At 46.3% G+C, this 23,828-nt stretch overlaps 1 protein-coding gene across 1 annotated transcript in view; it reads left to right on the top strand.

Moving 5' to 3' along the window:
* WLS (Wnt ligand secretion mediator) overlaps nt 1-23,828 on the top strand; it is a 72,394-nt gene that overhangs the window by 17,715 nt on the left and 30,851 nt on the right. Inside the window, exon 2 of the mRNA XM_006277412.4 lies at nt 13,046-13,318. Coding sequence (XP_006277474.1) covers nt 13,046-13,318 — 273 coding nt within the window. The remainder of the gene's footprint in view (nt 1-13,045; nt 13,319-23,828) is intronic.

Here is a 23,828-nt window from a genome sequence, read left to right as displayed (position 1 = left end):
TGGTGGAGCTGAAATACTGTTAGTCTCAGGAAGGGATTTTCACTTAAATTCTTCAGTGAATGCCGGGTTTCTGAAAAGATCTGACTCCTGTGAGACCTGTCCTGATCAAAAGCCCTGGCACTCTGTCACTTCTGGTAAATGATTCAAGCGGTTAGTAACTGCTTCATTGGATCCCAGTCCAACAGCCCAAATCCTGCACTTGCTGACTTCTATGTTTGTATTACGCTCAGAGAAATGTTATTTAATTGCTTCTGTGCTGAAATGCATCCTGTGATATATAAAATCTGTATCAAATACCATCTGATGAATTAAATGGTTAAAAGTAGCCTGCTTGGCACTAATATTAAACTGAAATCCCCCGATGCTAGCTTTGTTTTGCATAGCACTTTGTAATACTGTTAGTTGACTTGGCTGCAGTTCCAAAAAGCATTTTTTTCCCTCTTGGTTCAACACTTGCTCCAATTTAATGGGAACAGAGCCAAACAAGTAATGCAAGCCAAGTGGTGATGCTTGTTTTGTGCTCGGTTCCTGACAAGAAATATATATAGTAATTGTCCCTTACTCTTCAAAGCTATGACTTTGGCTGGGGAGAGATCTGAGGTTGCGTGCCAAGCATTTAAAATCATAATCAGCTAGTGATGAAAACATATATTTAAAGCCATGAGTTGCATCAAAGCAAGGAACATTAAAGTCTTCTCTATAGAAATCATGATGCCTCTTAATTCACAAATGCCTGCTCTAAATCAAACATAAAGACCTCCAGAGTGTGCTCATTCTTGCAAAGGTCTAGGAGAGCTTGCTGTAATGCTTGGCTTTATTTTTAGCAATATACCTTTGAATTTAAACCATTTGTGCAAGACTTTTTGTTAGTTATCAGTGCTAGTTGCTGTACCCTGTTATGAGACTAAAAGCATTTTACACTGTTCATCTAGATTGAGTGACTTGTAAAAGGGCAGGTGAAATAAATAAAACCTCTCCTGCTATGGTAGACCTTAAGATGGATTTTTAAAAAGGTTTGGATTTTTTTTTTATGGATCTCTAAGAAAACCAGGAATTTGTGGGCTGGTTTTTGCTTGGGCTCTGGTAACTTTTTTTTTTTTTTTAATCTGCTTTTCATGCATTCTCCAACCCCACACCCACCCCAAGCACTTTGAATCGGTGGAAAGCCAAAATGCACCATGTTGTAATTTCTCTACCCTTTCCCCCTGCATTCCCTTCAGCATACCTTCGCCATAGTTTTCTAGGGCAGGACAGTGAAGATCTGTCCATATTTCCCCACAGAGGAAGGCCCCTTTTTTAGAACTCATAATGGTGCTACAGAAGCATAAAGCAGCACAGGGCAAAAGTACAGTCAGAGCGAAGAACGTCTCAGTGTTAGGGGAGGGGGCAGGAAGTTATTACTATTAGAAACAGATAAAAAATGGTGTGGTCTGTCCATAGGCAACTGCTTTTAACAACTGCTTCTGGCCAGACATAGGGGTGGTGGGGGAGGAAGCTTGTATTGGTTTCCAGTACAAGCTGGGGAGGGGCAGTGGCTGCGGTTCTGAGTTTGACCCCTGGCTTGGTTGGAGACACAGGTATTGTCCAATGCCCTGTGCCCTGCCGCCACCACCTCTGCCCCACACCCTCTTCCCCACCACTGCTGCTTACCTTCCCATTGTTGCTTTGGGACACTGCTTTGGCCGGGAGCAGGGAGCACGAAGCAGATGCTGCCTCTGGCTCCTGCCCAGCCACGCAGCAGCAGGGACGGTAGCTTTGGGGCTGGCACAGATGCTGGGGCCAGAGCTGCTCTCTCTGCAGTGGGAGAGAGGTGGCAAGGGGCAAAGGTCAGGCCACTTGACTCCCCCTGCCCCACTCCCTGGCCTGTGGATTGAATCTTTGAAGCTTCTGATATAAATCAGGGGTGGGTAGTTATTTCGGCTGGAGGACTGCTTAATGAGTTTTGGTGAGCTGTTGAGGGCCTCAAGGCTAGCCTCACCCCTTGACAAGTGCCCTGCCCCCTGGTCACCATCTTATGACCAGAAGTCTCACCCCCCTCAACCCCTGGCCTTTGCCCGAGAAGCCCCTCTCTTTGCCCCCCAGAAGTATTCCTTTTGGAAAAGGGGTTTGCTATCTTGGAACTGGAAAAGAAACAAGTTGTATACTAAAAAACAAACATTGACAATAACCTATTTTAATTTTATTTAAAAAATACATTTTTGTCCTGATTTATGTGTATGTGTGGTGTATATAAAGGTGATCACATAATAGTTCAAAATGAAGTCTTTCTTTTGTATATTACAGGGGTGTGGGTGGGTGGGTATGGGGTTTGTGGGTTGTGTGGAGGGGGAGGGGGCTGGGAGTATGTGGGGGGCTAGGTGTGGGGTGTGCATGGGGGGGTGGCTGCGTGTGTATGTGGTGGGGTGTGTGCGCATAGCAGTGAGCAGGGCTCCCTCAGAGGTGGAGGTGTGTGGGGTTTGTGGGGAAGGGTGTGTGGGGGGTGCGATGCTTGTGGGGTGAGGAAGGGTGTGGTTGTGAGGTTTCTGAGGGAGGGTTTATGGGTGTGGTAGGGTGTGCATGGGAGTCCCCCACACGCACCCCCCTGACCCAGTAAGCGTCCGCCCCTACCCAGCAACAGCCCACATGCCCTGCAGCGCCTCCCTGCCATCACCAACAGTGCACAGCCCCAGTCCCGCCCCCCCACCCACTCTGGACTCCACCTGGCAGGGGTGGATCAATAGGAACCCATATGCACTGCCCCGACACCAGCTGGCCCTGCACTGCCTGCCTGTGGCACATCCTGCTGCCCCTTGGGCGCAGCAGCAGGGTTGGGGTGGTGCCACAGCTGGACTGCTTTTCTAAGCAGCCCAGGCTGTGGCAGCTCCTTCTGGCTGCCACCGCTACTGGCCCCAGCCCTGCAGTACCAGTGGGGACCTGTGCGCAGCCCTGACCCAGCCCACCCTGCTCCTGCTCCAGACTCGCCAGCCCAGGTTCAGCAGTGGCGGTGGTTGGGCAGAAACTATTTCTTGGTGTGGTGGGAAAAATGGTGCTCCCCCTCACTGCTCTTGGGTTTTTTCCGCTGCAGCCACATGAAGCCCATGCTGGGCTGCCCTGTGGCTGCTCTGTGCTGCCATCCCTGCCCCACTGGGTAGGCTGGAGACAGTGGTGACAGTGGTGGAGACACAGGGCAGTCTGGTGCGGGCTGCATGCAGCTGCAGCAGGAAGCTTCTGGCAGTGGCAAGGGGGAGGGGCTGCTTCCCTTCTCCCCCAGTGCTGAACAACAGTTTCTGCCTGGTCACTACTGCTGCTCAGTGCAGACAAGTCCACAGCAGGCTTGGTTAGGGGGCTGTGCACAGGTGCCCACTGGTACTGTGGGGCTGGGGCCAGTGGTGGCAGCAGCTGGAAGGAGCCGCTGCTGCCTAGAAGGGCAGTCTGGCCATGGAGCCACCCCAGCCCCACTGTGTGCCCAGGGGGCAGCAGGATGCACCATGGCCAGATGATGCCTGGTCCAGTGTCACAGGCCAGCTGGGCACTGTGAGTGTATCAATTTTATCACAGGCCAACTGGGCTGTTTGATTCAGTTTCAGATCGAGGAGGCAAAAGTTGGGAGTGGAATAAAGGCAAATTTATTATAGCTTACACACACACACACACACACACACACACACACACAACAGTTAACAAAAAGATAAATGCGATAAGCAGATAAGGCAGTATAAAAGAGCTAATAGTAAAATAATAACAGATAGATCAATCTGTCACAGGCCAACTGGGCACTGTGAGGGTATTAGCCACACTGGGCTGTTCAAAACAACAGATAGACAGACATGGGTTGGCAACTTATTGATAGTCCCTCAATGCCAGGTGCGTGCCAAGTGATTCCAGCGAAGTCAGGCATCCCTGATGATCGACGCTGTCAGAGGGATTACCGGGGAAGGTCCCTTGCTCAGGATCCGATCCTCACTCATACCGGGAGTCTAGGGTCTGGGCGTGGGACAGAAATGACCGTTCTGTTCCCTTCTTCCTGCTGGTCACCTGATGCATGTATTTTTTTATACCTAGTCTTATGCTAATCTGTTGGCCTCAGGGCCACTCACAATATTGCCCTATAGCTGTTACCCTATGGGATTGAAAGGTGTTAAAATTATCATAAAAGGTTACTACCCAGACTCAGGTTTATCCAATAAACAAATTATGATGAAGCACATTTAGGTTTGAAATTGACATTGCTCCGCCTAAATCCCAACCCCTTTTAGGCTTCGGTTAAATATGCTTTCTTGGGATACGCTTTCCTGGAATGTTTGGGTATGCCTAGCAGTTAGATCCAGTTTTTATCGCTAAGGCTGAACCCTGAGCAAAAAACCGTTAGGCCAGCTAATCTCACAGCTGCAGCTTTGCCTCTGGGGCCCAGTCAGTTCCATGAACAGTTAATTTATCAGTTTGGTTAAACTTATGACAGACAAGTTACATTTGCAGTTTACAAGCTTACAAGCTTATATTAACTAATATTACCTATTTAGGCAAAATACCAAATGCCTCCAAGAAGCACATATTATTGCTTATTAATCCCTTTGGTTCTGGCTATCACAGTCCAGGCAAGAGGAGAGGGACCCACCATGGGCTGGACAAACACCCTTGCGGGGCCATATTTTGCCCACCCCTGACCTAGATGGTCACAGCTTTGTATTTGTCATGTAATTATCCAGCCTGTAATCTCTTATCTTTGTACTTAGGGACTTACCAATGTAAGGTGCACACCACTTCCAAATGTCATCCCACTTAGGTGAATGCCTAAATATAGATTGAGGTACCTAACTTTAGGAACCTACATCTTTTTAAACGAAATTAATTGGTATTTCAATAGCCAGTATCTGATAAAGTGATTGGGGGTGCACAGTTGGCAGGGGTCAGGCCACTTGATTCCCTATGCCACCCCCCTCCCTTCCTGCACTGTTGTTTTCTCCACTGCAGTGGTGCTGGTGGGGGTGTGGATTTAAGAAGGCCCTCCAAAATTAGATTCTAAACATAGAAAACTATAACATAATTTCTCCATGTTTCAAATCTGAGTATTGGGGGGCTGTCTTAAATTCAAAGTGGTTTTGAATTTGGATAGATGTTGTATGTATTTAGTAGTTCCTTTCTCCACCCTGACAACATTTTTTGAATTCCAAATCTCTGTCTTGCTCTTGGGGAATAACCTAACCGTCTAGTCTGAAGGGTAACTTGATCTGGTCAATTAGAATAATTCTGTTTTTAAAATCTAAATCTTAATATCACTAAGAAGCTCAAATGCACTGAAGGGAGAATTTTAACTGTAGGCAGATGTACTTGTAATGTGATGTTTAGGATTCTTATCTGCTTCTTGGTGCTTGCTAACTAGGCTGTCTCTCAGAAATCAAGCAGGCTCTGAACAGGATTTTTGTTCTGAACTCCTTGCTGTTCTAATTGAAATTGCTGTAATGTGTATGTCGGTTTTATTGCTTGCTCATGCACATCTTGGCATGTTGATCTGCTCAGAATATCTTATATCAATGCTGTCTTGCTAACAATGCACCAAAAACTTAAGTCTTGGGTCCAGACATGCAAAACAATCACATTTCATACATGCTTTCTTTAGTAAGCAAGGAAAAACATGCACACACGCATTTTGGGTCCCACAACTTATAGCTAATGCTCATTTTTTACTCAAATGAGGCTTATCCAGGTTTTGTCAAGTAGCTCATTCCTAAGAGTATTGAGACAGTTGGATATGTGTAGAAGCAGAATATATACCTATAATGCTCTACTGGCAGAAACTTAAGTGCCTCCAGAGTTTGGGGTCAGTTCTGTTGCGGTTTGCATTCTTGGGGGAAATTCTGATGTCTTGTTCCAAATCCTCTTGGATCTGGGTTTTCCTTTCTCCTTAGTGGTGGGAGTGGGGGTGTGTAATGTTTTGTTTGTTTATTTTAAAATTTTTGTTTTAAAAAGGCATATCATGTTGACTTTGCTTTATTGTGCCGTCTAACATGCATGTGTAGAAATGGTAGGAGAAAATGCAAAATTGACTGACCCAGAATACAAGTTGATGATTAAAAGCTTTGTTGCTTATAACAGGAGGCCTGCTCCGGGACGATCTCACTGGGGCCCGCCCACCTGTTTCTAGGCTAACTGCCTGCCTTCTCTCCTGCCACGTCTTGTTGTTAATTAGTTCATTGATGTAATTAAGCGGGAAGCTGCCCACTTCCTGCCCTGATGCCAGGGGGCGCTATCTGCGGCTCCATTCCTCCCCTGCACTGCAGCCCAAGCCTCGCTGATGGCATCTCGATGTTATCATCATCACCAGCCTCCAGAATCCTCCTGACTGAACCCTGCCTGGAGTCCTCCCCTCAGGCGGTCTCCTCCGCCTTCGTACCGGGCAGCACAGCTCCCTGAACCGCTTCCCCTTTGGCTGTGGTCCCCCTGGGACCTTTGGCTCTCTAGCCCTGGGCCACCTCCAAGCCAGTCCGAACCCCAGGCCCTCAGCTCTTGGGCGTCCCTTGCGGTGGGCCCCTGGCCCTTTGACCCTTCCAGTCCTGGCCCTAGCATGGGCCAGTCAGGGCAAGTTCAGACAGGCCTGAGTCTATGGCCTTTTCTCTCTCCAGGGTCCACCCTCCAGGCCCTCAAAACAAGGGGTAACCCACCCAGTTGTGGGGGCTAGGTTAAGGTGACCCGACCCGCCTTTCACCGGGGTGGTCACTGGCCTGGCATTTCCTGGGGGCTCCCGCACCACTGGGAGCCCCACCAGGCCACCCACTCCCGTAGGGTGCAGTTTTAGGTCATGCCCAGGACTAGGAGCCTCCTGACCATCCCCTACAGCTGCTCCCTTACCTCCAGATGACATCAGCAGCCCTCCGGCCAGGCGATGTTGTTGCTTGGCCTCCAGCAGCAGAACTGCCCTGTTTATATGGGCGGCCCCAGATCCAAAGTGGCCGCTCTCATCAGGCACTGGGCAGCTGCCAGCTCCAGGCCCTTAAAGTGGCAGGCACCCATAGTGCCCTGCCACATTGTTGTACTTTTTTTAAGCTGTGGAGTTGGAAATGGTGCTCTTTCCCCATGTCCTAACCCCTTAAAATGCCTTCCCAGGGGTGAGAGGACTTGGGTTTTCTGCCATGGTTTTTAGATTTAGAACCAGGCTGCTTACAGACATGAAAGAAAAAAAAACCCAGCACTTCACTTTCAGCTTGGCACACCCCTATACCAAGAAGAGGCATCACGTTAGTTTGACCCAACTCACCCAACATCTTTATAGATCAGGGCTTTTTGGCGCTTGTATCTAATAGCTGATTCAATCTAATAGCTATTTGATACAAGCGCCAAAAAGCCCTGCTGAAGTGCCCAACCTATACAGACGCTGAGGAGCCAGGTCAAACTACCATGATGCCTCTTCCAGTAAAGCGCTGGTTTTTGTTTTATTTTCACATCTGTCAGTGTCCAGAAAATGATTCCGGTTCCATCTGGCTCCAGGGTTTTATATGCATCACAGAGCTTGTGTGTAGTATTAAAATATTTATTTTTCAGGTGATACCAAGAAGATGGCACAGCTCTTTGAGCACAAGAATGATTGTTTCCATAGCTGAGCTATATTAGAAATGCATACTTTTGGTTTTAAGAGGAGGAGCTTTTAAATCTCAAACAATATCAGGGCTTGCTATCCCTATATCCTGTACTGAAGGATAAGTTTAGGGTTATATATTTTTCCCCTTCCTTTTTGTTTTTTGTTTGTTTGTTTTAACATTTATTTTTAAGCTAAAAATGGATCCAACTGTTTTCCATTGGAGTTGCTGTTGAATTTTATAGGGAAGATTTAGTTGTGCACAACCAGTTTACATGAGATGAGACTAAAATGCAAATTGTTTAGTTTCATGGTCCATTCCTAAACTCCATCACTGCTGTAGATAAGCATAGTCCATTACTGCATCATCCTTTTTCCTGTGAGAAGCTAGTGGGCAATGCTAGCTTTCAAGTTAGCTGTAGAAGTTTATCTGTGCAGGAGTTCTCGTCACAGCCTAAAGTAATTCAAATACCTGATCATTCTGCTATTTAGATTTATTTAGACAAATGCCTGAGCTCATGTTCTCCACCATTACTGCCATTAGCAAGAGTGAAAAGGATATAGATTTCCAATGGGATCTTTACTACAGCTGAATATCATCTGGAAACACTGTAAGGCCTTATTTGGCAGGCATTTGGCAAGCAAGGCAAAGTTGGGGTGTGTAGTGAATTTTTAGTGACAGAATGCTTAAAAGCAGATAAATATTAAAATAAGTTATTTTGTCTCTTATTGTAAGCAGTCCTGAGCCATTATTGGGAAGGGTAGCATATAAATAAATCAACTGTGTAACACTTCCCTCTTTCATAGATTCGTAGATGTTAGGGTCGGAAGGGACCTCAATAGATCATCGAGTCCGACCCCTTGCATAGGCAGGAAAGAGTGCTGGGTCTAGATGACCCCAGCTAGATGCCTATCTAACCTCCTCTTGAAGACCCCCAGGGTAGGGGAGAGCACCACCTCCCTTGGGAGCCCGTTCCAGACCTTGGCCACTCGAACTGTGAAGAAGTTCTTCCTAATGTCCAATCTAAATCTGTTCTCTGCTAGCTTGTGGCCATTGTTTCTTGTAACCCCCGGGGGCGCCTTAGTGAATAAATACTCACCAATTCCCTTCTGTGCCCCCATGATGAACTTATAGACAGCCACAAGGTCGCCCCTCAACCTTCTTTTGCGGAGGCTGAAAAGGTCCAGTTTCTCTAGTCTCTCCTCGTAGGGCTTGGTCTGCAGGCCCTTAACCATACGAGTGGCCCTTCTCTGGACCCTCTCCAGGTTATCCGCATCCCTCTTGAAGTGCGGCGCCCAGAATTGCACGCAGTACTCCAACTGCGGTCTGACCAGCGCCCGATAGAGGGGGAGTATCACCTCCTTGGATCTATTCGTCATGCATCTGCTGATGCATGATAAAGTGCCATTGGCTTTTCTGATGGCTTCGTCACACTGCCGACTCATGTTAATCTTGGAGTCCACTAGGACTCCAAGATCCCTTTCCACTTCCGTGCCACCCAGCAGGTCATTCCCTAGGCTGTAGGTGTGCTGGACATTTTTCCTCCCTAGGTGCAACACTTTGCATTTCTCCTTGTTGAACTGCATTCTGTTGTTTTCTGCCCACTTGTCCAACCTGTCCAGGTCTGCTTGCAACCGTTCCCTGTCCTCCAGTGTGTGCACTTCTCCCCATAACTTTGTGTCATCTGCAAACTTGGACAGAGTACATTTCACTCCCTCGTCCAAGTCGCTGATGAAGACATTAAAGAGTATCAGTCCAAGGACCGAGCCCTGCAGGACCCCACTGCCCACACCCTTCCAGGTCGAAACCGACCCATCCACCATGACTCTCTGGGTGTGACCCTCTAACCAATTCGCCACCCACCGGACTGTGTATTCATCCAAGTCACAGCCTCTTAACTTGTTCACCAGTATGGGGTGGGATACCGTATCGAAGGCCTTCCTGAAGTCTTAAGTATACGACATCCACCCCTCCTCCTGTGTCCAGGCGTTTCGTAACTTGGTCATAAAAAGAGACTAGATTAGTCGGGCATGATCTGCCTGATACGAACCCATGCTGGTTTCCCCTCAGCATAATTTGTCCTGCTGGGCTCTCGCAAATGTGAGGCTTGATAATTTTTTCAAAGATTTTGCCAAGGATGGAGGTGAGACTGACTGGCCTATAGTTGCCCGGGTCCTCCTTCCTCCCCTTCTTGAAAATGGGGACCACATTGGCCCTTTTCCAGTCCTCCGGGACTTTGCCTGTACGCCACGAGCATTCAAATATTCCCGCCAGTGGCTCTGCAATGATGTTGGCCAGTGCCTTCAGCACCCTCGGATGGAGCTCATCTGGGCCTGCCAACTTAAAGGCATCCAGTTCTTCCAAGTGACTCTGCACCATCTCAGGGTCTACACATGGCAGTCTGGTGCCTTGCTGCTGCCTCTTTACAACCCCAGTGAGGGACTTGTCGTGCCCCTCACTTAGGAACACTGAGGCAAAGAACTCGTTGAGGAGTTCAGCCTTGTCCCCCCTGTCTGTCACCAGTTGTTTCTGCCCATTTAGCAGGGGTCCTATTCCTCCCTGGGCCTTCCTTTTACTCCCTATATATCTAAAAAACAATTTCTTGTTGTCTTTTACTTGGGTTGCCATCCTCAGCTCCATGGTAGCTTTGGCCCGCCTAACTGCCTCCCTGCAAGCACGAGCAGAGGAGGTATATTCGTCTTTGGTGATCTCTCCCTGTTTCCACTTTTTATGTGCTCCCCTTTTGTCCCTTAGGCTGCCCTGGATTTCTGCGGTCAGCCAAGGAAGCCTCCTGGCCCCTTTCCCTCTTTTTCCTCGCATTGGGATCATCTCGCTTTGTGCCCAAAGGATCGTTTCCTTAAGGCACAGCCACCCTTCTTGGGCTCCCATCACTTCAAAACTCCTACTCTGCAGTGCGTCCTTGACTAATTGCCTGAGTTCATTGAAATCAGCTTTCCTAAAGTCTAGCACTTTCACCCTACTAGTTACCTTACCCACTCGACGTCTTATGGTGAATTCTATTATTAGGCGATCACTGTCCCCCAGATGGCTACCGATCTGTAGGTCCCCTACCATGTCATCCCCCTTTGCCAATACCAGATCCAGTATGGCATTCCCCCTAGTGGGACCGTGTACCTCCTGTGTCAGGTGGAGGTCCTATACACAGGTTAGAAACCTACGTGAACAGTGGGACTTTGCCGTCTGCGTCTCCCAGCAGATGTCTGGGTAGTTTAGGTCCCCCATAACTACCACCTCTTTAGCTTTTATGGTCTCTGAGAGCTGCCTCAGGAGCCCTGAATCTATTTCTTCCCCTTGGTAGGGGTCTGCTACAGACCCCCACACCACCAAATCCCTTTCTCCTTGCCCCCCATGTAGCCTAACCCACAATCCTTCTACTTCCTCATCCTTTGATTCCGTCTTGATGAGGGTTGATGTATATTGCTCATTGACATAGAGCGCAACCCCTCCCCCTTTCTTTCCCACCCTGTCCTTTCTGTACAGACTATAACCCTCAATATGTACTGCCCAGTCATGGGACGAATCCCACCAGGTTTCCGTTAGCCCCACTAAGCCGTAGGTGTTTTGTGCAAGCAGGAGCGCTAGTTCATCCTGCTTGTTCCCCATGCTCCTAGCACTAGTATATAGCCACTTGAGCCCTGCGACTGGTGCCTTTGCTGCCCCCCCCCCCCCCCCCCCCCCCCCCCAGCTCTGAGTCCCAAGAGGCCCCTTGTTTCTTACTTTCTCGTTTCTTACCTGTGCTGTAGTGCTGGCTGCCCCATGGCTTGCAGGTTCCCAATGTTCTCCTTCTTCAGGCTGGGCTGTCCTTGTGGGTGCCACATGGTTTGGTGGTCCACAGCTTCCCCCGCCCTCATCTTCTCCTCCCCCCAACAAGCCTAGTTTAAAGCCCACCGGAGGAGATCTGCCAACCTAGAAGAAAACACACGCTTACCTTTGGGGGACAGGTGAAGCCCTGGTTGATAATAGTAGTAGAGTATTTGCTTCTCATTTTAAACCCTGTAAATCAGATCAGTTTTTGGGCCAGAGTGAGGAAAGATAAATGAATGCCGCAACACTGAGTTTTTTTCAGTGCTAGAAGATGTTATTTTCTTAGACAATTTCCAGGTGATATGGTAGCTACACATAGCACTCCAGCCTGCTTTTAAAAAGAACATAGTCAAGGAGCAGCAAGAATGGTCTTTTGTAGGTGTGCACCCACAGAGATTTTCTTGGCCGATACCAATAGCCAATGATTAACCAATCATATTGACCAATGCCAATCCTATAACCGATATTAATAATAGTGCAAGGCATTTTAAACTACCAACATAAACCGTTTTTTGTTTGTTTTTCATTTATAACACACATGCGTGAACATACACACGCAAACCCCTCCTGCCTGCTCTGGCCCTTGATGAAGGCAGTGACTACCTTATTCCCATGCACGTCACCCCATTGCCCATGGCTTGTACCTGCGGGTCCACTCCCGCATAGCCTGTGCTGCTGTCCTGGGCAGGTGAGGCAGACCGTCTTGTGGATAGTGGCACTGAGCACATTTGGAGCCCCAGAGCACACTGCTGCTGGTGTGCCAACAGGGCCTGCGCAGCCAAGGTGTGATGGCCACTGTGGAAAAGCTACTTTTGCAAAGGTGTCTGATGCCCGGCAGAGCAGAGTGTCCCTTGTACGGTGCTTTACCCGCCTGCGCACAGTCCAACGTCTCCACAGCAGTCCCAGTGCTCCGCTCCCTCTTGTGCGTGCAGCATGGGCATGGCAGCTGCAGTAGCAGCAGGAGCTGGTAACAGTCCCTTTGTTGCTGAGTGTGCTGTGCTGTGACCGCTTCCCAGTGCTCCCTCCCGCTGTTCACTGGGACCTGTTGTCTGCTGCTGTAATAATGACTATGCTTGCCAGGGTGCTCCAGGCATGCAGCCATAATTATCAGTTACAACAACCAAAAAACAAAGCTGATAGCTAATTAATGTAGTATCTTCTTTTATCAGTACCGATCTTATAGCCAACCGATATATCAGTGCACCCCTAGTCTTTTGTTATAGTAAAAGTGCAAGACTACTCTTGGCTCTGCCTCAGTCATCTAAGTAAGTCATTGCCTGATCTATCTATTATGAAGTTTGTGATCAGTTTATTTAGCAAAGTTAAAATCTGAGTGTGTATTCTAGATAGCCCATTTGGACACACTGAAAAGATATGTGCAAAGAAAATTGCTGCTAATAATTTTCTCTGTTAGTATTAGTTTTTTCTGTCTAGAGGCTAATCTTATCTTGATTCCACTGAAGTCAGCCATATGTCCATCTGCTAATGTAATAAATTCAGCTTTTCTTAAGTTTCACTAAAAGATCAAGCAGAAACATCTGTTTAACTAGAAACCTTTTGTGCAATTTGTTAATCTGACGTTTGAACATGGGGATAGGGGTCTGAGTTTGAGAAATTCCTCTCTGTAACATGGAATTCATCTGTTAACGTGTTTTTGTTTCATTTTTCAGCTCCAAGTCCCACTTCAGCTGTGCCATACGTGTCAATCAAATGCATTGATGTACGAAAAAACCACCACAAAACCAAATGGCTAATGCCGTGGGGACCTAACCAGTGTGAGAAGATCAAAGACTTTGATGAGGCAGTGAGCAGGCAAATAGAGGCCAATGATATTGTGTTTGCTGTCCATATTCCTCTCCCCCCCAATGAGATGAGCCCCTGGTTCCAGTTCATGCTCTTCATCTTGCAGCTGGATGTTGCTTTTAAGATGCATAATGTCATACGTAAGTAACTTGCTGTCTTTTCCAAAATGCTCTAATAGTGTTTAACATTGTCCACAGTGTGTCTTTCAACTCTTTACCTTCATACCCTGATATCGCTTAAAATAAATCATGAACAAGCCACTCAGTTAAAAATATCTATATCTACAGAGATGAGCTACACCTGCAGTCATAGTAGAAATACATAGCACATCTCTATTGGATGTTTTGCAAGATTTGTTTGTAATACTGTATTATTGTTGTTTTTTTTAATACTAATATTTTTGTAAACTTGTAGAATTGGAAAAATACTCCAGTTCATTTGCTTATTTACACTGCTTTGTTCCTTCACATTTTAAATTCAGTTTGGCAATGCCACCAAGTAACAGTTCTTAGCTGACTGCTAAGATAAAATTGTATTTTTGAAGTATTATGATGGCTTGAAGAATGAAATTTGTTTCATTTGTTCACCAAGTACATTAAAGCTAGAACCAGAAGGTTTAGTGTTCACATGTTGGCCTTAAAGTCTCTAGAACTAGTAGAAAAGGTGTTCAGTAGTCCTCTTCCAATATGAAATAAATATGAGATCAGAATATTTTGCTGTTGGGAGGGATTTTGAGGAGTAAAGCTTAAACAGAGCTGACAGGATCAAGCAGGTATAGAGAGAAACTCCATGGCACTGCTTGTAATACATCGCTGGCTAAAAGTTTCTCTAATGTTAACCTCCATTAAGCATTCAAAGGTACCATTTAAAGCCACAAATCAATGTTGCATTAACTTTTTCCACTCTCAACAAAACTGACAGCTTCTAAGCCAGGGGTGGACAATTATTTGGGCCCGGGGGCCACGTAGGGAGTTTTGATGAGTTGCTGAGGGCTGCATCAGAACCTCTACCTTTCCCCCCCGCCCCCCCCTCCCACAACCTCCCCAAAACTCCCTAGATGGGATGGGGCCATGGGGTGAGACTGGGGGAGTGGTGTTCAGGAGCAAGACAGGTGGACGAGGCTAGGATCACGGGGTCATAGGGTGGCCACTGCTGGGGGCGGGGGAGGCTGCCTGGGTGCTAGGTCCCAGGAGCTGGCCAGGGAGAGGGGAGGGGGCAGAGGGTGTGTGCAGCAGAGCTCGTCCAGGCGCTGCTGTGTGGCTGCCCCCACAGCACTCTGCATGGTGCCAAGCCCCACCTGGGGCAGCCTGCACCACACTCTAGCCCACACTTTCCAGCCCGGGCCCAACCAGCACATGCGGCTTACTGGCAGGGTTGCTCCCACTGCAACTCCCAGGGTTGCTCAGGTCCCCTGACCTCCAGCTGCGGAGGCTCCTCCTCCTCCTGCTATACTGCTCTGGGCTGGGAGAAAGCTTCAGTCAGGCGGCTCTTGCCCTAGTACATGATGCACCAGCTTCAGCTCTAACTCCCAGCTTCCTTCCATCCACTCTGCCTGCCCTATGGGCAGTCAGTGTGGGTGGAAGGCAGTTGGAAACTGGAGCAGGAGCCCTGGACACTGGGGCAGGAGCCACCAGCTTAAGCTTTCTTTCCGCCCGGTGCAGCTCTTGGGCCAGGTGGTGTTGGCACTTGAAGTGCGGCTGCAGGCACCCACAAATTTGCCATAGTCCCACTGCCACTGCTGCCACCCAGGCCAAGAGCCATGTGGCCAAAGAGCCTGGCAGTGCTCCAGCCTGTGTGCAGATCCAGGGGCATGGTTGCCCCCCCACCATGCCCTTCCAGGCTGTGTGCCCCCTCCTCTCCCTGCACCCCTCGGATGAGCCACTTGTGGCTCCATCCTGCTCCCACCCCACCCATGCAGGGCCTACCCCTGCTCCACTCCCTCACGCACTGCCATGGGGGAGGGCAGATTGAGGCCCCAGCTGTGAGGGAGGGAGCAGGGCACAGGTAGGAGCAGAGGCTGGGGGCAGTGGGGGACAAGCAGAGGCCTGCAGGGCTCCACTTTTCCTACTACCCAGGCCAGCCAGGCCCACTCCCCCCAGCCCCTGCTCCTGCCTCTGCCCTGCTCCCTCTCTCACAGCTGGGGCCTCAATCTGCCCCTTCCCCCACAGACTTACAGACTTACTTGCTGGGGGGGGCTGAGTCCCCCAATTTTTTCTTGATCTGCCCCCACCTTCCTGCCCACAGACTGACCTGTGGGGGGGGTGGGGGCAGTGCAGGGTAAGTCTTGGGTTACTTTTTAATTCAAAAGGTGATCTACCCAAAAAGGTTGGAGACCTGTTCTAAGCAAAGAGCTATTAATTTCTCTGACACATTCTTTGTGCTTATAAATTCATTTTTTCATTGGGTACTGAAACCTCTTGGCACAATGAAAGATGAGAAGAATGGTGTTGCTGCAAATATTTGACTTTTTGCAGCAAGCATCGTTTGTCCAGCTCTTGTGCTTCAAAATCCGGATCCTCTTGTGTAAGGATCACTAAGCCAGATCCAGACAGAGCTAAAGTCCAGTGCAATAAAATGTGTTTTCATCACAACGCCCTCTGTGGCTTTTTCAGCTAAGGTGATTTATGTTCAGACTGTGGCATTAGAGTTCCCAGATGGGTTGTGGATGGGGTATTTTTATGGTGGTGGTGGGGAGCTCCGGCGACATTGAAATGGTTGCACTGACTCATGTGAAGTTTGACGCAGACTCTTCAACTGACCAGTTTCACTTCTAAAATTTACTGCTTGAGCCATAAAGCAAAGAGTCATAGTCTTACCACAGTTTAATTGGCACACAAGCAGAGCACTACTATGCATCACCAGGTGCGTGGAAAGCCAAAACTCAGGCGTGTATGTCACTTCTACAACTTCAACACTTGGTCATCAACTGAGCAAGGATTTTCCGGTGGCTTGTTCTAAATGCCAAGCCTGTCGGAGCGCCTCAGATGGACCGCAAAATAGTTTATTTTACTCCAGGCAGCATTACCAGGGTAGCCTTGAATTACACCATCAGAAATGTTGAATGATATTTCTACGCTTCAGGAGAAAGGAAGGTTTTTATTACATTCACTTTGAAAAACTTGGTAATTAGGATTCAGGCAGTTAAAATAAAACTACTTTCCCTCCCATCAGTCTGTTGTCCCACTGGAAAAGCCATTTCAGATCTGGCTTTGTCTCTGAGGATGACTTTCTGGGTCTAGCCAGACTATCAGTTTTTTGGGGTTTTTTAATCCAATAGATGCTTTTTCAGTTTGGCCCATATCTGGCAAAAGGAGAAATCTTAGACCTGTCAAAGTGGTTAAAAATGTTTTCAGTCTGAGAATGAGACCCGTGATACAACTGTGATCAAGAAGGTATAATATCTGCAAATGGAGCTCCAGCCTTATCTCCATGCAAAAAAGTCTCTCATTCACACAAGCTGTATGAAACAAATGCTCTGTGTGAATAACATTGGCCAGTCTCCAGCAATAACACAGCTGTTGAAAGAGCTTAGTCACCAGGGCAATGGATGCAGCTCTGTGAGGGAATGTTTGTATGCAGTGATCTGACATTTAGCTGGCTGGCAGCAACCTTGAAAGTGGAGTAGAATTAGTGGGAGAGCAGTGGTGATAATCTGGTTTCTGACCATAAGAAATCCTTTGTTTAGGGCCCGTACAAAAGACTTCTTTTGAAACCTGAAGTGTTACTCTATTACCGTGCAATTAGATCTTATTCCTGTCATTGAATTAAACACTAGAAAGTTTTTTGGGGAGGAATAATAAATGCCATTTTGCTTATCAGTGCTCACTCTCTACCTACCACCTGGTTTCAAACTGGCTGTTCTGAATGACCCACAGTATATTTGGCTCAGCTGTCACCATTGTCTGTACTTTTGCTCTTCTAAACTTTCATGCATCCCTGTGTCTCGCTGCCTCAGACAGGGAAGAATCGCTTTTCTGTCGGCAGGTAACTCTCCGAGTTCGTAGAGTTCATAGATTTTTTCGGGTCGGAAGGGAGCTCAGTAGATTGAGTCCAACTCCTTCCAGGGATGTGCAAAACTTTCTTTCCTTTGTTTAATAGATGGAGTTGGATTCTGTTGTTATAATTTTTAGATCCTTGAGGTTTCATCTTAATTCTTCCTAGTCTTAAGTAACAGAAATAATTACTGGCAAACTTTGCCTCCTAATAACCAAATGCTTTAGAGAAGAGAAGAGTGTGCTGCACAATGGCATGAAACATTTCTTTTTTCTTGTGCCTGTTGTGCCTCCTTGGATGTGAAACCATTGTTTGCCCAGTTTGCATTGTCCAGCACTGGGGCACCAGACTTCAATCTTCCGGGTCAGTAATAGTGAACAGTAAGTACCCTCCTCGGGCTGCTTCACCATATAATCACATACAGCTGACACTTATTTCTGTTAACACTTGCTGATAAAGGAAGAAGAAACTTGAAATCAGTCTTTTTGCTTTGAACTTGTCTTCTGCCTCAGTTTTCTCACCTGTAAATTGAGAATGAGATTTGTCCAAATTTCTTAAATTGCTTTGGCATCTATAAAGGAAACATTCCTCCTAAGTATGAAGTGACAATAGTGCCCTTAAACAGTAAATCAGTGACACTGATGTACTTTCTACATTCTGAATCAATCTATAAGAGGCTTAAGGATATAGTTTATTTGACTTGAAAGGGATTTATTTTGTTTTGCTTTTTATTAGCAATTTTAAAAATCCCAATAAATGTGGATGGCTTCAGTTTTTAATGCCATCATGGAACAAAAAATGTAATGGGGGGTGGGGGGGAAGGAAGTGGGGATGATGATACCCCCAGGCTCAATTGAGCACTGTATGCTTCTGCTAAAATTTGCATGGGTTTTCTTTTTTTTCCCCTTCTATATAGATTTGGATTACGCTTCTAAGCTTTGCTAGCTGTCAAATAATGCATAAACCAGCATCACTTTTTCCTGATTGTATGCATTTCTTTCCACATTGCTGTATTAGTATGCAGCTGGCAAAGAGCTGTCATTTTGTGGAATAACTCTTCTATTTTTAGACTATTGTAATGTGAGTAAAGATATCTGTGCTTAATAGCATTTTTAAAGTGAATTGGGTAAAAGCATTCAGATGCTTACTGTAGTCTCTGAATATCAATATTCTTGGTACGTAATGTCTGGAATGTGGAGGGAACTAAATGGTCCCTTTTTTATAAACCTTTTGTAGTTGGGACCAGGTATGTGGCTTACGCCTGAATCCAGGAAGCCCTAGAACAAGTTCTAGGGCTTTTTACTAAGGGGGGAGGGGGTGTCAGCGTAGCAAGGGGTTTAATGGAGCAGCATCCTTATGTAGGAAACCTCTTGTGCTCCTTTACTGCAGCTGTCACTCGCCCTCTGAATCAGCTACCATTTAAGTCCATGTCCAGGGCTCGTGCTGCCACCAGCTAGATCCAGCTTGCAAGCTACAGATATGCTCCTCCAGGGCAAGAGTGCAATCTCTTGGTACCCGCTCAACTTTGAATTGCTGCTCATTTTAAGCAAGGTTACTCACTCCATTTTTGAGTTTCAGTATAATTCAATGAAGATAGTAAGATTTATGTACTTCCCAATGGTATTGAAAACAGGTGCCTAGCAAAGATAAGAAACTTGGGACTGGCGCTCTAGTTTTTTTCTAGTAGCCATAGAGGCTGTCAACACATCTCATTTGAGGCAGTTTTTGATTGATCTAAATCAAAACTTGGGAAAAGAGGGGCACAGCTCTTTACACAGGTGGGCCTTCCAAGGTGTATTGCCATTCCTCGGACAGGCTTGTCCCCAAAATGACTGGCAGTTAATTTGAATGTCACCCAGGTAGTTTGGGGGAGGGGAAGGGAAGGTGTTGGCACTTTTTTTTGTCACATTTTATCTGAGTTCATGCAGTAACTTCACAGGTACTGAAAGTGGAATGATGGGCTTGTGACTCTGTAGGATCCCAGGACAAAAGGCTTTCTCCTGGGAGAAAAGGGATATGTTTACATCAGGGATGGGCAAAATGCGGCCCGGGGGCCAGATACGGCCAACCAGGCCATTCTATCCAGTCCGCAGGGCCCCTAAAAAATGTAGAAAATTAATATTTATCTGCCCCTGGCTGCCTATCATGTGGCCCTCGATGGCTTGCCAAAACTCAGTAAGCGGCCCTCTGCCCAAAATAATTGCCCGCCCCTGGTTTACATGCAGAGAATCCTGTTGTGATTACTTCTGAATTGCATAATCACGTTTTTGTAATGTGCAGTGGGACTAGGGGAGGTTTGTTTAGTCTGAAATGTGCAGTAGGGAGGCAAGAAGAAAACCCTTTACAAGGGAATGAATCTTACCTAGGGACTTTGACCTACTGTGTCCGCATGGCCACAATCCATCTTTCCTTTTGTCAGTAAAGGAGATTTTGCTTGGGCATAGCCCCATCCACCTACTTGTGCTTTTTTTGTAGTTGGACTATTCTGAAAACTGGAAAATCTTAGGCAACCTATATGAAATTCCCTAAACATTTGTATTTAGCAAGCTGAATATATTTATGGTTCTTCAACAGCCTCTTTCTGTGCTGTGCTACCTTTTCTCCCTCCCATGTCCTTGTGAAGGAAGAAAAAAAAAATCTGATGGTCCTGGGTGTTCAGCATAGAAAATGTGTTGTCCTTTCTCTGTGCTGCTCTCTACTTTGCCCTGCACAATAGATTTTGTTTTAATTTATTTCCTGGAAAAGATATCTGGCTGCCTCTCCAGTACCTTCAATGTTGCTTGCTACTTTTGATTCTGATTATTTTTAGACAGAGGGATCCTTTTCTTTTTCAAAAATGCCTGGTGCTATCTTGGCAGAAAAGGTTCTTTGGGTAGATGTGATATCTTTTATTAGACCAACTGAGTAGTTGGAAAAAAAGTTCTTGGCAACCTTTCAGGTGCAATCGCCTGAAGAAGGGTGATTGCACCTGAAAGCTTGCTAAGAACCTTGCCTGTCTATGTCCTTAGACGAACATGGCTACAACCGAAAACCTGGCAACACGGTGCTATCTTAGATGCTCTATGTTCCTATCCTGAAGCTAGCTGCTTGGGAGCCTGGGGTTGCTCCATGTAGATCTGGAGTTGGGAGCACCTGAAAACCAAGAGTAGAAAGGACAAAACATGGTCTAAGATGATCTCTTTTAAATCCTGCTCAAGACCCACACATGTTCTGTGCATCTTATGATCATCATCATCAAGTCCATTATCATTATGAATATAGGCTGATATTCTTGTAATATCCTACTGTATACATAAGTTCCTCTTGAAGACTTGCTTGTGCCATGCTAGGTTCCTTGTAGGCAGCTGCCTTTATACCAACCAGAAGAGAGTTAGGTAAGCACAACTTTGACTCTTCTAATTGCATATTGTTCCCTACTTCTGTTCAACTAGCCTAAACTGTGAACTCCTTGGGGCACATAGTGCCATACTACTGTCTGGAAAGTGCCTGCTGTGTTCTGCTTATTACAAGAAGCATTCAAGGAAGGGAGCTCTGGCTTTTGAAAATGTATGCATCACTGGTTGATGTAGTTAGTCTATAAGTCTACCCTGCCTTCAGCCTGACTTGCAACTAACTTGTCCAATTGGTTCTCCAGAACTGGAGCTTAAATCTAGATTTAAAATCCTTACCATATCTTGGAGACAGGCACTCCACTCTGGCAGCCAATGTTTTTTGGTTCTTCATCATGCTAAAATGCTCTTAGGTATGTCAGTGAAACAGATTGTGTCCTAAGTGTGCAGGAACTCTAGCAGTGTTTAGGGTTTTCGTGGTTTAGCAGGGTTTAATGGTTTTCAAACTTTTTGAGCTGAGCCCCCCCCCCCCCCCAATTTGAGTTACAATTTTGTGCATGCCCCCTTCATCCCAGAGGATCAGTGCAGCCAGGCACAGGACACTCGATCCTCATCCTAGCAGCTGCCGTGGGGCAAGCCCCATCTGCCACATCTTCAGTGCCTCCTGCCTTGGCCTCGTTGCAGCTCTAGGCTGAATGCAGCAACCCACTGGTGGAGCCTGCCCATGCATCACACTGCAAGGCTGCAGTGGTGCTGGTTGCTTGCAAGCTTCTTGCCCGCGCCCTGCTGCACTGCAGCCCCCACATTGCTCCTTCATGCTCAGCGGGGTGTGCCCCACAGTTTGAAAACCACTAGTTTAGAGGGCTTAATGGAATGTGTGTAATTGTTACAAACTTTCATAGTCAAAATATTTGGCAGAGACTCATTTTTCCATTATTATTTTTTTTTCTCCCTTGAAACAATTACTGTTTTTCACTTACTTCATGCTCTGGGGTGAAAAAAAAATCTTTCTGTCCTTACAATTGAAATGATAGCTATGATAAAATTGCATTTCTGTTCTAAAGGGATAATCCCACAATAGATTAATACATTTAAAAACTTTAAAATATCTTTCTTTCTCTTGGCTTAAAAAAGAGGCTCTAGTGTATATTTTGCATTTTTTGGTTTTCATGCTCAGTCATAGAGGAATAGTGTTTGTATTGTGAAAATGAAACTATTAAAAAAAAAAATCGCATTTTCAATTCAAGTTGCCAACATTCCAGTTGACCGGGGGGAAGAGGGTGTGTATGTGCGTGCATGTGTGTGTGTTTCTTCTGGGCCAAGCTTGACCCAATTTTTCATTTACTGCATTATGTTTTGGTTCTCTAAATAGTGGACCTGGGTCCATATATTAATGGAAAACTAATTATTGTAAAGATGACTGTTGCGTGTAAGAACTTGCTGTCAATCTGGGAAGCACAGATCACACATGATACAAAAACAGCTCTGAGAAACCTTGTTGAATCCACATTAAAGCTTAAGAGAACCACCTCCAAACACTATATAAATAGCAAGTCCAAACCACAGAGACCATCCACACCCCTTCCCAGCATTCTGGGTGAGCGTGCCACCACATGCTCCTAACAAAAATATAACTCTGAAAGCGATGACAAATATGTAAGCCAAGCAGAGTTTCAAGAATGCGTTGTTACTCACTTGTAGACTTGAAACCTGCATCTCTTTGTGACTTAGAGGCCAGGATTTTCAAAAGAGCAAAGCTTCTACTATATATTATGCCCAGGATTTCAGACCTGAGTATGCTGGTTGCTGTGTTCCTTGGCACTTCACTGCCACTTTATAATATTATTGGGGTCGTAGGTGAATATTATCTATGCAAAAGGGTTCTGACAAGATATGGTCATTGGGTGTTGAATATATAAATTATAGGCCTTTTTATATCTTTGCAGCAGACTAGATAAATGGGTAACTTGACACATGGTGAAATTTCTGATCAGTTTGTTCGCAACTATGCCAGCTTCTATTTCTAGGAAAGGTCAAAGTAGATAGTTTTTGTAGTAACCTGTACTTGGATGTCAGTACAATGAAAAACAGATAGGCCTATTACAGTTGTTCAGAACTGATGCTGGCAGGTGGTAAAAATGGGCATGATAGAGTTCATTGAAGCCAAAATAAGCCTTGTTGCATGGACACACTTGCCACTGGGCATCTTCTGGTGGTGGTGGTCATCCACAGTTCCTTTGTTCTGTGCAAGATTGAGGTCTGCCTCCTGGAAGCCCAAATCCAAGCTATTGTGGAAATGTTACTGAGACTCATCTGTGAGCAGAGATGTAGTTAGCCAGGTTAGTCTTAAGTTGGACAGAAGGTGGATAATTGAATATTAAGTCAGTCTATAAAGTGCCACCCTGCCCTGCCTCCTGTCTAACTTAAAACTAACCTGGCTAACTACCCCTCTCTACTCATGGATATCATCACGCTCAGCTGAATGAGATGGGTTGCAATCCACCTACACCAGAAATTCACTCAGATATGCTTGGATATCTTCTTTCTGATCAGAAGCAAGCAAGTTAATGTCATACCCAAGGGACTCCATTCTCTATACCATATTGCCTGTTATGACAGGCTGTTCTTTATTCTCTCCAAGAAATTGAGGAACTGCATTATCAGTGTTGTATACAGCAAACAGGAACAGGTCAACAGCAGGCTTACAGAACTAACAAACAGCCTTGAGAACTACCCAGACATAGTAGCTGTTTACCAGACCAGAAACCCATCACAAGCACCTTCACTCATTTAGTTAGTCTATAAGGTGCATCTCTACCCTGCCGTCTGAGACTCGTTTTGTCCTTTGACTACTACCCTATGCTGCCAGCCCATGTTGGCACTAGTGATGCTGCCAGGTGTAGTCCTGAGTAGATCAAGAATGATGACTATGGGGCCACAGGCATCAAGATGAAGGACAGAGATTCAAGTTATTTATCTAGGTCTCCAGACAAGGATAGAGGCCCTGGCACAGATAGATGCATCCTAGAGATCAAAATGTGGTCTTGCAGATGGTGCTGTCTGCAGGGCTTTGGCTTTGACCATAGGTGGGTCATCTTCCCAGACAAAGGCCAACTGGGCAAAGAAAGGGTTTGCCTTTGCACATAGACTCACTGCCCTTGTAAGGAGATCTTTCAGTTGAGCCCAAAAGGGAATGGAGACAATAGCTCCACCGGACCAATAAGGAGGAGGACGACCTACACACAGGCCTAGGAAGAATAGGCAATATGGTGTGTCTTAACAATATCATGAGAGTAATTAGTGGGGCAGTCAGCCAGTTATCCAGGAT

Source organism: Alligator mississippiensis, chromosome 5 (genome assembly GCF_030867095.1).
Source record: "Alligator mississippiensis isolate rAllMis1 chromosome 5, rAllMis1, whole genome shotgun sequence".
Taxonomy (NCBI): Eukaryota; Metazoa; Chordata; order Crocodylia; family Alligatoridae; genus Alligator; species Alligator mississippiensis.
Note: the sequence above shows the minus strand (reverse complement) of the source record. Positions and strands in the feature narration are given on the sequence as shown.